The sequence below is a fragment of the Garra rufa genome, chromosome 17, assembly GCF_049309525.1.
Source record: "Garra rufa chromosome 17, GarRuf1.0, whole genome shotgun sequence".
Classification (NCBI taxonomy): Eukaryota; Metazoa; Chordata; class Actinopteri; order Cypriniformes; family Cyprinidae; genus Garra; species Garra rufa.
In genome coordinates, this window is record NC_133377.1 from 37765916 (window position 1) to 37780646 (window position 14731).

General features: G+C 34.9%; 1 protein-coding gene across 1 annotated transcript; it reads right to left on the reverse strand.

Annotated features, from left to right (window-relative positions):
* Nucleotides 1-1291: 1291 nt before the first annotated feature.
* Nucleotides 1292-14158, reverse strand: LOC141289399 (cell adhesion molecule CEACAM1-like). The gene is made up of 6 exons (XM_073821500.1): nucleotides 14050-14158; nucleotides 13388-13444; nucleotides 8391-8675; nucleotides 7941-8216; nucleotides 4451-4729; nucleotides 1292-1669 (listed from the first exon to the last, which is right to left on the reverse strand). The coding sequence occupies exons 1-6, from the start codon at nucleotides 14156-14158 to the stop codon at nucleotides 1638-1640; spliced, it is 1038 nt and encodes a 345-aa protein (XP_073677601.1). The 3' UTR covers nucleotides 1292-1637.
* Nucleotides 14159-14731: the final 573 nt, after the last annotated feature.

A 14731-nucleotide genomic window follows, 5' to 3' on the forward strand; every position in this document is an offset into this window, starting at 1 on the left:
AGATGAATAGGCAAAAATGCATGGTCAGCAATTATAGGAGGCGTTTGATTGCTGTAATATTGAGAAGGGTATGAATAATTTTGGACGTGCCACTTTTTGTTCAAATGCAAATAAAAGATGAGTAATAATTTTTTCCACAATGATGCCTCTTGTACATCGTCTTATTATCTTTTGGGAGAAGCCTGTGTCATTTCCAGTCAAAAAACAAAAAAAACAAAAAAATTGCTGGTTGAATAATTGTAACTTTAATTCAGAATTTGGCAGGGGTATGAATAATTTCGGGCTTGACTGTATATATATGTTTGTTTTATACCTGGTGGGCCCTACTCATCTCATTTACTGATTACGATATGCTAACTACAACTAAATACCAGGGGGAGTCATATACAGATCAAATAAGCAAAACCATGAGAGCAATGATTACCAACTACAAACAATTAAGCATACCTTGGTTTTTTAAGTCTTTATGGTGGAACAGCTCCGGTTACAACTGCAGAAGGACATCAGAGCTACAAAAAAAAAAAAAAAAAAAAAAAACCTGCAAAATGATCATGAGCAGCTCTCTATTGAATGTAATCAGTGCAATAAACAAATTAACAAGCTGACAACACATTTTACTGAACGCCAAATTGAAATGGAAAACACCAAGAAAAAGAAATAGGTGATCATCAGAGGAAAGACCAGCAAAGTAAACTACCACCACCCATCACCACCAAAAAACCTTCCAGTGCTCCCTCCTATACCTGGTGAAAATGACCATTTAAAGTTGACTTTACCCACATTTGGAGGCCCATCCGATGATGCTGATCTGCAGTGGCTCAGGTAAAAGAGTAACAAAATGAATTTGACAAGTAGAATTAATATTTGTAAATTGAATTGAATTTTTCATTTATGTGAAAAGCTGAATGTTTCGATGTGCACACAATCAAAACAAAACGTGTAAAATTACATTCACATAAACAAAAAGACAGACACGTCTACCACATTTGCACTTCAGTTTCACTAGAAAACCACAAGTCAGCATTTCAGGCATGTGATCAGCCAAAAAAAAAGGAAGGTCGGTCACACAATACCACCCCACCTCCTCCCCTCCCTTTACTTTAACATTTGACACATTTTACATTACAAACAAAGCATGCCAACAGTTTAATGAAAGTTAACCATTTCCTTTTTTTTTTTTTTTACTTTTTATTAAACATATTCATTCATTAATTACAAACTGATTATCTGCTCAAATCACATAAGACATGCAAAGATTTTTGCATGTATATTAGACAGTAAAGCTCAGAATTTTAGTTCAGATTGATAAATTTAGTGCTTAGGTTTATGCACTGACAACTTAATGCAAAAAAAATTATTTCCTAGATTTTCAATGTCCTGTTTTTTTTTGTAATTAGACGAGTTTTGGATCAAATTTAATAGTTTTAAAGTAATAGTTTTTGATTGTGTGTAAAAACTACATTCATGATTTAACTGTGCTTTATTATATGCTGAATAAACATTCAAGACATTCTGTAGAAGTTATCAGTTTTAATATTTCAAAATACATTTAGCTTCATACAGTGGTAATTCCAACAAGACTTGACTTGGTTTTGAAGCTCAGGGACTTGTGAACATGTCTGCTTCACACTGATAGATCACGCCAAACAGAAGTTTAGCCAAGTGGTACCTGCCCAAAATGAATGTGACATCAGACAGTTTGTATTCTGCTTTCTTTAGTGTGCTGGTTTCACATATTTTTTTTAAACAAAAGCCACATAGACTGAGAGTATAGGTTCAGAAGCTGTATAAAATCAACCTGACCTCAAAGAAGGACTTCCCTAAAACTTCTACCTACTAAAATGAGCTGAGACGGACCTCAGAGCAAAACAGAGGAACAGATTTATCTTTTAAAAACAAACAGCAACTACTCAATGTTAAAAATATAGTTCACCTACAAACTAAATTTTTGTCTGAATTTTTTTTACATGCAGTTACAACTAAAGGGGACTGAAGCTTTCAAGCTTTTCAAATTACATAACTGCAAGTTCAAATAGTAAGAAATAAAGCTCATATGACTTATGCACTATATTCAAAAACGTCTGAATCCAAATGTTTGCTTTGTGAGAAACACTGAAATTCTGTCATCATTCACATTTTGTAAATGAAACAGTCAAACTGGTTTTGTGAACCAGAACAAAGTATTTATTAAAAAGTTCTTTTGAACATATTAAGAGCTAGATTGTAAGATTTTTGTGTATGAAATTTAGATTCAGAATAACTGAAGTGAGAATCGCAATGCATTATATCTGTCTAATTGTATTTTGTGGTCCCCAAAAGTGCCTCTCAATCAGTGGTGAGTAGATGACTTACATTATTAAAATAACAATCAAAATAAAACAATAAAACTAGGGATGCTCCGATTCACCTTTTTTGCCTCCGATACAGATACCGATACCTAGGGTTTGATATCGGCTGATTACAGATACAGATCCGATACCTTTTTTTTTCTTTAAATGTAGAATTTATATATCTCTGTGTTTGGAACTGATAATCATTATAATCATTATTTCACACTGTTTCAATGACTGTTTCATTATTAAGAAAAATAAAATAATAAATCTGAAAAAATATATGTATATTTTAGGGGTGTGACGAGACACTTACCTCACGAGACGAGATGAGACACGAGACTGGGTTCACGAGAACGAGACGAGATTTTTTAACTTTTTTAAAGAAATATATAGGGAAAATTTTTTATTTTTATTCAACTGAAAAACACAAAATGCATGTGCATTTTGATATGAGTGTGTACTTTATGAAATGAAACTTCTATTTTAATGAACTACATGCTTTAATAAACATGTAAACTAAAGCTGCATGATTCTGGATAAATTGAAAATCACAATTTTTTTTAAATAAATTGGAGATCACGATTCTCTCATGATTCTAAAGAAAAAAAGACTAAAAATCTAAACAAAATTACAATTTACTAGTGGTTCTGACAAAATATTCATTGCTTAAATCTTAAAAAATATATTCAAACTAAATTAAAAAAAAAAATTAAGGAGTCAGTGTATCAATTAATAAAGACTTGTTTCACTATTGCAATCAAAAAGTGTTTATACCTACACTATAAACTTTTATCCTAGTAATAATATCATTTAATAAGGCAACAACATATGATAGGACAAAACAAATACAGTGCGGCACGAAGCACTTACAATATGCGCATCCAGTGTGCAAAATTATCAAAGGTAAAAAATGATATAAATACTGTTCAGTTTCTCACAAAAATCATGTTGATTTTTTTCTTAGGACATCAATGTATCGTCACGAGCCGCAGGGTGTAATTTGGATTTGTCTGTGCATGTTTTTTTTTTTACTTTCAAAGGTTTGGTGCCCATCCACTGCCATTAAATCACTAACAGACTGCAGCGGTTTGAGTTAAAAATCTTTGTTTGTGTTCTACTGAGGAAACAAAGTCACCTACACCTTGGATGCCCTGGGGGTAAGCAGATAAACATCACATTTTCATATTGGGTGAACTATCCCTTTAACTGCATTAGTTTGCTATCAACGGCTCAAATGTCGTTACTAGGTCTAAAATGACGTTTTGGAACTAGCAACGAAGCTTAAGAAATTAATCCTACTCACAATAGCATTTTAAGGACAAAAGCGGGACAAATGTCTTGAAATATAACATCTGGTCGATGTCTTGAGGTGTGGTAACTGTGTGTGTAACACCACCTCGGGTGTACATTATTTTCTAAGAATTCAACGGCCCGTCGTTAATTATTCCTTACCGATAATGCTTTTATATGGCTTAACGGTAACAGAATAATACGCACAATATCGGATTTGGATCGGCCCTCTATGACCGATTCCCGATCCGACGAAGCATGGCAGTATCGAAGCCGATACCCGATATGAATATCGGATCGGAGCATCCCTAAATAAAACACTTGAACACTTGAAAAAACGAACCAATGTCAGAGAATATGCAAATGTGTTTATTAAATCTTAAAATACTTCAAGTAAATGCATTTGGTGAAAAAAGTTTGGATTACATATAAATAAGGAATACCTTAAAGTGTAAAAGCATTTTAAAGTGTAATATAATCTAATTACAAGTACTTTGTCTTTGGAATCCGATTACGTAATCCAGATTACATGTATAGAGTTATTACCAGCACTGCTCTCAATACGCTTTTCCACATTTTAGCTTGCTATTTTACAAAATATGCAAGAACATCATCGTTTGCATGATCAGTGATTTCCTAAAAATGGTTTGTCATGATCAGTTTATCATTAATCACTCTGATTTGAAAAAAAAAAAAAAAACATTTTTAATAGTGGACTGTATGTATTTGCATTTACTCAAACTGCTGTTATAGTAGTAGAAACAATGTACAATACAACTTCCGTTGTATTCAAAGCATCAGTATATGACTTTAGGCTTCTGACTTACCCAGAACAGACACCACAGCAACTGGTGAGGAAACGTAGCGGTTGGTCTTCGTGTTGTAGGCCACACAGCTATAGTTTCCACTGTGTTTTCCCTCTATATTGGTAATGGTAATGATGGCTTGGGACTGTGTGGCCTTCTGAGGCATCTTTATCCCATTAAACATCCAATGGAGCTTTGCGGGAGGGTCCGACTGGGCTGAGCATGTAAGTGTTAAGTTAGAGCCTTTCATAAGGAAAGCATCTGTTGGAGTCTGTGTCATGACGACTTTCTCTGGGCCATCTAGATAGACATGGAAGAAAGTGATGATGAAAAAGAGGCAAAAGCAAAGGTTTATTAAAGAACTTGCAATTATTTTTTGATACCTTTAAGATTGAAGCCTTAAAACCTCTCATTTGTTTTTTTAGGGAATGCAATTCTAGTTTCCATAAGCTTAACAAGAAATAGTTTTCACTAAAAGAACATAAAATGTTGTCACATTAAACCATTTCGATAATTTATCAAGATTTCACATATGACATCTTTAAATGAAGATGTATTTTGAATATAATGATATGGCTAGAGTTTCAATCTAGGCAAATTAATCTTATTTCATTAACCTTATATTTGTTTTTAGAAAAAAAAAAAGATAGTCTAAGACTCGAGAGATTCTGCTGCAATGCATTTATTTCATGACCAATGTAGCATAGCATCAGTATTTTATTTTCAGAATTGCTTATTAATGCTGTGTTGCGGTAAATGTAGTAACAGGTAGCGGCAGTAACTCAACAAGTGCAACCATTTCACATCATCAAAATAATGGTGCCCCCCATAGTCCAAAAAATGTATAAAACAATGTGGATTTTTTTTAAATAACGTAAATCTTTCATGGGTTTTATTACATATCAGGGCTCGACATTAAGCCTTGATCATTATTTAATTGCAATTCTTACATTTTATCAATACATTTAGTTAGAATAGCTTCAACTGATGCAACCTTAATATTGTCCGCTATCAGTCACCAGTTAAACTGAAAGTAATAAAATTAGAATAATTCTCACCAAAGTTTTGATGCTGCCCTAGTTATAGTTTGTCACTGATGTTTTAATCAGACTACCTTCATAAAATCCACTTGTACTGGACAAGTATTAATGTTGATCCCTGCTATATACAGTATCTCACAAAAGTGAGTACACTCCTCACATTTCAGCAACCATGTTAGTATATCTTCTTAAAAGACAATACTATAGAAATGAAACTTGGATATATTTTAGTCAATGTGCAGCTTGTATAGCAATAAAGATTTACCTGAAAATTACTCAATATACAGCCATTATTGTCAAAATAGCTAGCAACAAAAGTGAGTACACACAAGTGAATTTGTCCAAAGTGTCAATATTTTGTGTTTGGACCATTGTTATCTGGCACTCCCTTAATCATTCTGGGCATGGAATTGACCAGAGCTGCACAGGTTGTTGTTGGGATTCTCTTCCACTCCACATGGTGGTTACCCTCCTTCCACTTGAGGATGCCCCACAGCTGCTTAATAGTGTTCAGGTCTGGAGACATACTTGGCCACCTTATCACCTTCAGCTTCCTCAGCAAGGCAGTTGTCATCTTGGTGGTGTTTTGGGGGTCGTTATCATGTTGGAAACCTAGTTTCTGAAGGGAAGGCATCATGTTCTGCTTCAGAATGTACAGTACATAACGGAATCCATGTTTCCCTCAATGAACTGCAGCTCCCCAGTACCAGCAGCACTCATGCAGACCCAGACCATGATGATACCACCACCATGCTTGGCTGTAGGCAAGACACAATTTTCTTGGTACTCCTCACCAGGGCATCGCCACACATGCTGGACACCATCTGAGCCAAACAAGTTCATCTAAGTTACAGGACATAGTAGAGTTCCAGTAATTCATTCTCTTGGGCAGGTTGTCTTCAGCAAACTGTTTGTGGGCTTTCTTGTGAGCCAGCTTCAGATAAGGCTTCCTTCTGAACGATGCCTGTGCAAACCGACTTGTTACAGTGTGCGGTATATGGTCTGAGCACTGGCCAGCTGACCTTCTACTTCTCATGCAGATGTTTTTTGAAGCCAGGTTCTGCACTTGACGCACAGAACGAGAACTCAACCTTATTGATCGACCCTTGCAAGGCCTGCTCCAAATGGAACCCATCTTGGAAAACCTCTGTATGACCCTGACCACTGTAGTGTAACTCGGTTTCAGGGTGTTACTGAACCTCTAATAGCCTTGGCCATCTTTGTGGAGAGCAACAATTCTAATTCTCAAATCCTCAGAGAGTTCTTTGCCATGAGATGCCATGTTGAACATCCAGTGGTCAGTATGAGAGAAGTGTACTTAAAGCACCTAATTTTAACTGCTTTAATACAAGATACACAAGTTTGTATGGTCCTGTCAAGCAGACAAAAACATAAACATGATGAATAGGAAATGTGGCTTTGGATGGTTAAACAACATACTGTTATCACTTAGGGTGTACTCACTTTTGTTGCCAGCTAATTTGACAATAATGACTGTTGAGTAATTTTCAGGGGACAGTAAATCTATTCTGCTATACAAGCTGCACATTGACTACTCTAAAATATATCCAAGTTTTATTTCTATAGTATTGTCCCTTGAGAAGATATACTAAAATGGTTGCTGAAATGTGAGGGGTGTACTCACTTTTAGGAGATACCGTATTTCAGGAAGAGACATCATTTACTTTATATTAAGCCATACAAGTCTCAAAACCCAGGGTTTGCTTTAAACAAACACTATTTTAAAACATTTGTCCTCTTCCTGCTGTTCATAGGCTCACAGCATTTCTCAAAACATGCAGTAAATTTACTACTTTACTGCAAGTACTCACATGCATAAAATTGTGTAAATTTATGTTTGAAGACAAATTATCAGCTTTGTTGTAAAATCAGGGTTAAAGAAATTTTTCTGTTTATAAGTCCATCATTGTCCCAGGTGTTTCTTGTTTCCATATTATCCCTTTGTATTTAAACCTTGGTCTGTTGTTGTTCTAACTTTGGTTTCAGTTCTGTTCCGTGTTCCTGCTCCTGTCCATACTCCTGGTTTTGGTTTGTTATTACTTCATGTTTTTTGTACTTTTCTAAATCCCTGTTGCTTGCCCTTTTGTTTTGCCCTATTTCACATAATAAAACTTACTACACTACTGAGCCACTATCCTCATGCTAGTGATTCCTGCCTGCCCTTGTGTTATAGTTATTTACTTTACTTTCATTATTTAATTTTTTAATACATGAAAAAACCCACCAGTCACTTTAAACTAAAAGATTTTTTCTATCCCATATTCATGCCTTCTTTAGTCCTTTATGTAGCTTGAAAGACACTGTGAACTGTCACTGCATGGAAAGTATTGTGTAAACGTAAAACATTTCATCATGTGGATTTGAAACGATAATCTGAGTGATCATTTTTTGAAGGTAAACAGTGTATTCATAGCTCAGACTTGCATGTGTGTGTGTGATCAGATACATACAGCTCACAGTGAGATTGAAGGGAGCGCTCCTCCCCAACTCCAGTGTGTTCTCTGCAATGCAGAAGATGGGTCCTCGCAGATCTGTATGGCGAACTTCCGCAATAGTTAACACATTGCCAACTAGCTGTACATGCGTGCCATCCACAACCAAAGGCACTGAACCGTTCATCCACTTGTAAGTAAAGGTGCCTTTGGCAGAGCAGGTAAGAACCACGGTGTCGTTGAACTCCACAGCTTCAGGTAGATTGGACAAAATCTTGACGTTATTTACAGGTTCTGGAGAAAAGATAAAAGAATGCAACTTCTTTACTTTACTTCATAATGCTTTTAACAGACTTAAACCTTCACTCCCTCATTCATTTGCTCAGACCTTCAACCACTAGGCTTCACAAAGCCACTGTCAAGTCTTTCACTTTTTAACTTTGATTGCACTGGATATTGAATACTCACCAAGAACCTCAAGATCAACCTGTCCGGATTGTTGCTTTCCCTGCAGAGTGACTATAGTGAGAGAATATTCTCCTCCATCCTCCTTCACCAGCGGCCCAAGCTGAAGCTCACACGTCGTTTTATTGTAGATGATTCTGCTGGCGTATTTCTCATCAACGTTTTCGGTGTTTGTTGATGGAATGCTTGTGATTATTGGTGCAATTACTTCACCTTTGTTGAAATTCCATGTTATGGTTAGAAAATCCTCTGTTGAGGTGATTGTTGTCTTGAAGGTCACATATTTACCTGGTTCAATAAGATAAAGAGAAATCTAGATTAAAACACCCATTCTACGTTGTTAGAAATGTACCTAAGTATTTAATTCATGGTTTAATTTTCTCCCCACAAATATTATGATTTAATGACTTTTGATTTAATGAATAGATGGTGGAGCAACCATCTATTGAAAGTACATTGACATTACAGGTAGGTACTTTCTTTTCACATGACAACAAAATAGCTTTACGTCTCACTGTCTTTGATTAAACAGAGATTAAAAAAAATAATTAAATAATAACTGCTTTCAAATAATATTTTTTAAAGAAATAATAGTGCTAAACTTCTAAAATATCAATTTACTGACAACACTTGTTTTCATTTTCTCAATATCTAGCTACAGAAATTTACAGAACTTAAACATTTTCAACGTTAAAAATATAAATGATTTTTAAATGAGAGGGAAAAAAAAACAAGGATAAACTATTGGCTCACCTATAATACCGTACGTTTTTTCGTTGAGAAGCAGACTGCCTTTGGAATAGCATCCTATAAGAGGAATGATTTTCAGTCAGGACTTGATTTTTACTCAGAACCCAGAATAAACAAACCACACATTATCAATTATGTCCTGATGTAGGCTACCGTTTCAAAGATTTTTTTTTTTTTTAGAAATTAGCAAAATTACATTTGTACCTACCAAGAGCAGCCAAATTGAGCAAACACAGCATACAGTTATAGAAATCCATATGACGAGATGTGAGCCCCGGGAGCGACAGACGAATGTGAAACTGTGTCACTTCTCTGTTAGAATTGATACAGTTAAACCCGCTCGTTCAACCTGTACGTTTCTGATGTCACACAGTGCCTAAGGATGGCAGAATTTACTGTGCTTCATTAAGGGGAAACACTGCCCCCTAGAATCCACATTTATAGTTTCAAGTCACCTGCAACCAACACGCCGCCCCAGCATAAACACTCCAGGTAAATTATGCCTAGTTGTTATTAAAGCGCCTACGGTCACGAACCACTGCTAATTTTAACAAAAAGCAAACATACTATATGCGTGATTTGGCATGGCAGCCAATAATAACTGCCTTAACTAATGCAGCAAAATCCTGTGTTTGGACAAGGCAGTTTAATCAACGAGGGTGCTTCTGAAATTAGTGAATTATATCGTTTTTTGCTATTGACCTTATTCTCCAGAGAAACAAGTGCGTCACCCTGTTGAAAAAAAAAAAACAGCATATGCTGGTTAGGTAGGTTTTGATGCTGGTTTAAGTTGGTCCTTAACTGGTTTAAGCTGGTAATGTGATGGTCCTAAACTGGTCCCTCCTGCTCAGGACCAGCTTAGGACGAGCACATGACCAGCTAAGGACCGTCTTAAGCCAGCTACACTCTTAAAAAGATGCTTCACGATGCCATGGAACCACCATTTTTGTCTAAATAGTTAAATAAAGAACCTTAAACATCTGAAGAATCTTTCTGTTTCACAAAAGGTTATTTGTGGCAAAAGAAGGTTCTTCAGAATTTAAAAAGGTAAGAAAGAGATGGTTCTATAAAGAACCTTTGACTAAATGGTTCTTTGTGGAACCAAAAATGGTTCCTCTATATGGCATTGCTTGAAGAACCTTTTAAAAGACATTTATTAGGGATAGCATAAACGAGCTAAGGACCAGCTAAAACCATCATCCCAGCATCAAAACCTTTTTTTCAACAGGGCATCTTTAGAATATTATTGTCTTTGAGCTTGTGTTTCTGCAGTAGCTCTGTATATTTCTATATCATTGTCCAAGAGTAATTTAGCTGGTTAAGTGGATTTATGTATTGCAGAGTCAACGAAAGTTATTGTGAGCATATCACAGACAGGGCTTAGGCTAAACCAGGATTAGGCCATAGTTCAATTAGGACAATTAAGTAATTTTTATAAACATGCTTACAAAAAAACATTACTGGTGTGGTAATGAACAGTAATGAACAATAATGAACAAGAAGTCTGGCCCATAGGCTTACTTCCGCGTTAAGGAAAAAGGTGGTTAAGTAAGGATTTATGACTGAGCCAATAAAAACAATGTGATGTTACACATACAGAAAAGATACCCACTTTCACCACTAGATGGAGGCATACAAATGCTTCAGAACAGCCAGAGCGCTGAGCCTTTCAACATCAAGGAACGTGCCATAGAAATATCATGAAGCAATTTGTAGTGCCAAGAAATGTCTCAGACACAAACCTGGATAAAGCACAAGTCATAGCTTAATGTGAGAAACAGACTGACATTTATGTAATTATTCATAGATCATAATCAGCTTTAATGCTAATAACAAAAATCATCAAACCCTGGCTGTTTTGCTAAAATATGAAAGACTGACTGTATTTGGCCTCAAGAATGAGACAAGGTGATATCTCCAGAATTCATAAACACTCACACTGCTGTTAGTCTTCATATCAGAGCCGGTCCATCTGAAGGACAGATCAAGGGTTTAAAAAACCCAACTATTACCGTCATTATGACAAAGTTTCAGTGTTTGTTTTCATTATAGGAAGACATGGAGGCACCAAAGTGTTCCTATATGATAGCCAATGAAGATACTGGCACCCAGTACACTTTATAAAATAACTGAAAAAACATCATACATAAAGAGATTATCATCTTTTTTTATAGATAAAATGTTAAGAAAATGTGGTCATTTAAATTCAGGAGAATTCATGTTGATATATTATATATATATATATATATATATATATATATATATATATATATATATATATATATATATAAAACTAAATATCAGCTCTAAAGGGATGTCAGTCATGCATCACTATAACTCATGCTGATGGGCTAATTAAACTTAATTGGCATAAAAATGTAAAATCTAGTGCTTGATTTTGAAAATCATGTTGCCATTTAATTGAGGTTTTAAAAACGTTAACCCAAATGTAAACTAACATAATTATTAGTTTGTAAAAAATAAGTTCTTAAGGCCTGTATAATGATAGCTATAACACTCCCAGTACTATTTTTTCCAGCTCATGAACAATAAAAACATTTACAGTAATCTGTGTTTAACAGTCATTTTTGTCATTTTAAAAGGGGTCCTTAGTCCTTAAATCTTTTTTTTTTTTTGGATTTAACCCTTGAAGTGCCAGTTTGTTTACACACACACACACACACACACACACACACACACACACATACATATATACACACACACACACACACACACACACACACACACACACACACACATATATATATATATATATATATATATCACAGTTATACATATCACAGTTCTGATATATATACCAATACACCCACACAACTATAAGTGTGTCATTTCAATTTAGTTGGAAGAAAGCGGGAAAAACTGAGTATTTGCTCCATAGGCAAAACCAAAATTATGCTATCTGGTGGCAAACAGTAAAAATGTTAAAGCTTTGCCAAAAGAATGCAAGTCTATTTCCAAAAATACAAGATTTTCTGCTTAAATGGCACTGCGATTAAATACAGCTATTTTAATAGGTACACAATAGGTCACAAGAGTGAAATATTAAAATTAAAAACAGTTTGGATTACTGTTTGGATTAACAATATTCTTATATTCTTTAAAAACAATGAAAAAGACAAGGATGCACAAGGGTTAAAGAGCTTGCGCATTTAGCAGCAAAAGACACAACTGCAGTGTGCTCTTATAATAAACAGAATTATGTTTTTACCACTCCTAGTGGTAAGATAAAATGTTTTGTGAATATGGGCCCTGATATACAGTTTTCTAAGCACACACATCCGAAGCATGCGCACAGAAAGCAGCTGTCACATGGCATGTGAGTACTAAACTAAGTTCTCTTTCATGTCTTATTGCGCTTAAACTGTAAAGTACACACAAGTTTATCTTAAAAACACAGAGGAGTTACAAAAACAGTGGGTTACGTCTGTGAACGTAAACAGCTGGGAAAGAAATAGCATGTTTATATTAGATCTGTGTGGCCGCAGCATAATATACAGTAAATAAATCAATAAATTCACTCAAAATCTGACATGCTTGTTTTTTCACATGCTTGCCTTTTTAGCATTTCTGGGTTGGAAAAGGCACTGAGGACCAGATTATAGCACTTAAACATGGAAAAAGGCAGATTTTAATGATGTGTCACCTTTACGGTGTCATTCATGCACTGTAAAAAATTTGCTGTAGTTCTGCAGCTGTTTGCCAGTAACTTACTGTAGATTTTTAATTTATGTTATTTACTGGCAACAGTTTGTTCAAAGTTAAATGAACATTAAACATTAACAAGTCTTTGTCTTTACAGAATAAAACTATAAAATAACAACCTACTGCAAAGCATTCTGGGAACCAGAAACCTTCATCAACCTTTTTCTGTTCTATTTTGGTTCCCAGAATGCTTTGCATGAGGCTGTTATTTTAGTTTTATTCTGTAAAGATAAAGACTTGTTAATGTTTAATGTTCAATTAACTTTGAACAAACTGTTGCCAGTAAATAGCATAAATTTAAATCTACAGTAAGTTACTGGCAACCAGCTGCCAGTAATACTGTAATTTCTACAGATTTTGTTTACAGTGTATGTGCTTAGTACAAATGTTGCAGATTAAGTTACACTCCAGATTTTAATAGTTAGAATTATGGGTTTGTCATATCCCTAATGTTAAATATGAGCAAATAATGTGTCTAGGTGTATTTACCTATCAAGCACCACTGAAAACAAAGGGGCTTTTCAAACCTGCAGGAGGTGCTGTATCTTTGGATTCTCCAGGTTGCCATTCATTCATGCTAATACCTACAGACAAAAACCAATGTATATCAGCATGTTACCATTACAGTATAAAGTGTATGAATAAGGACAAAGCCACTTAGCATTTGAGGCTAGCTTAGCTTTTGTGCTACATAAATAATTATCATGAACAGTTAGAGAAAAACCACACATTTTACCCGTCTGACAACAACCAAGCTCAACAGTGAAGTAAGTGATTGCTAAGTGCATCACCTTTGCCCTTAATGGAAAGCTTCAAAGTATAATGGACACTAGTGCAATCTATGACCATATTCACTGTGAAAGTAAATTAAGCTGTCTCATTCTAATGGAGGCTAACATTAGTCCCTCATAAAACATTGATTTAACCTCTCAACCATGGCCAAACAAATCGAAAGCTGTCTGGCATGTGGGCAGCGTAGCCTTTTGAAACTCGACTTATTAAATGTCAGACCATACTTACCAAAATGGGATTTTCCTACCACTGATTTGTCACACTTTTGGTCACTCAGAGATCTTTATCTGTACGAAAAAACAGTGTTACTGGCATACAGGCTCTGATTGTTGTGACCTGCAACTAAAACTGTGCCAAACCAAACTTTCAGAACTATATTAGGTGTTCTGCCTCTAACCAATAAACCACACTGTGTTTGCAGAGATGAAGACTGTTCGCATAGCTGCTATGGCAGATCGAAGCGTGTGAGAAACGGTATTGTGGGCAGCAGTGGAGGAAGTTACCATTTTGTGCAACAGATTGATAAACACAAGCCACTCTTTACATATGGAGATAAGAAAATACCAAAGCTGACAGTTATAAAATGACACTCATTTTGATATGAATCAGCGTGAGGTTAAACAATTGTGGAATCATGACAGATTTAATCAGAGAATCTTTTGTGTGGTTAAATGGCATGCAAATTTAGAGCCATGTTTGTGCCATTATTAGTGACCTTTATTTATTAGTATAATATAAAATAAAAAAATAAGAAATCCATATTTCATAATATATTATAATGTAGTGATGCTGATTATTTTGTAATATTTTGAATAGCATTTTTTAATTTGAAAATTCATTAATTTTTAAAAAATGCAATTATGAAAACAGTTGTCAGTCAATATTTTATGTTAAATAACTTTTGTCATAATCTAGAGCTGTCTTTCTAAATAAGCTTATGGCAAAATCTTTAACACTTTAAGTGCACTATTTATTGGATTTGGGCAAATAATAAATAAATAGCATCCATGCAGCATACTATATATATATATATATATATATATATTGATGCTTAAACTGATTCTTTATTTTTAATTCAA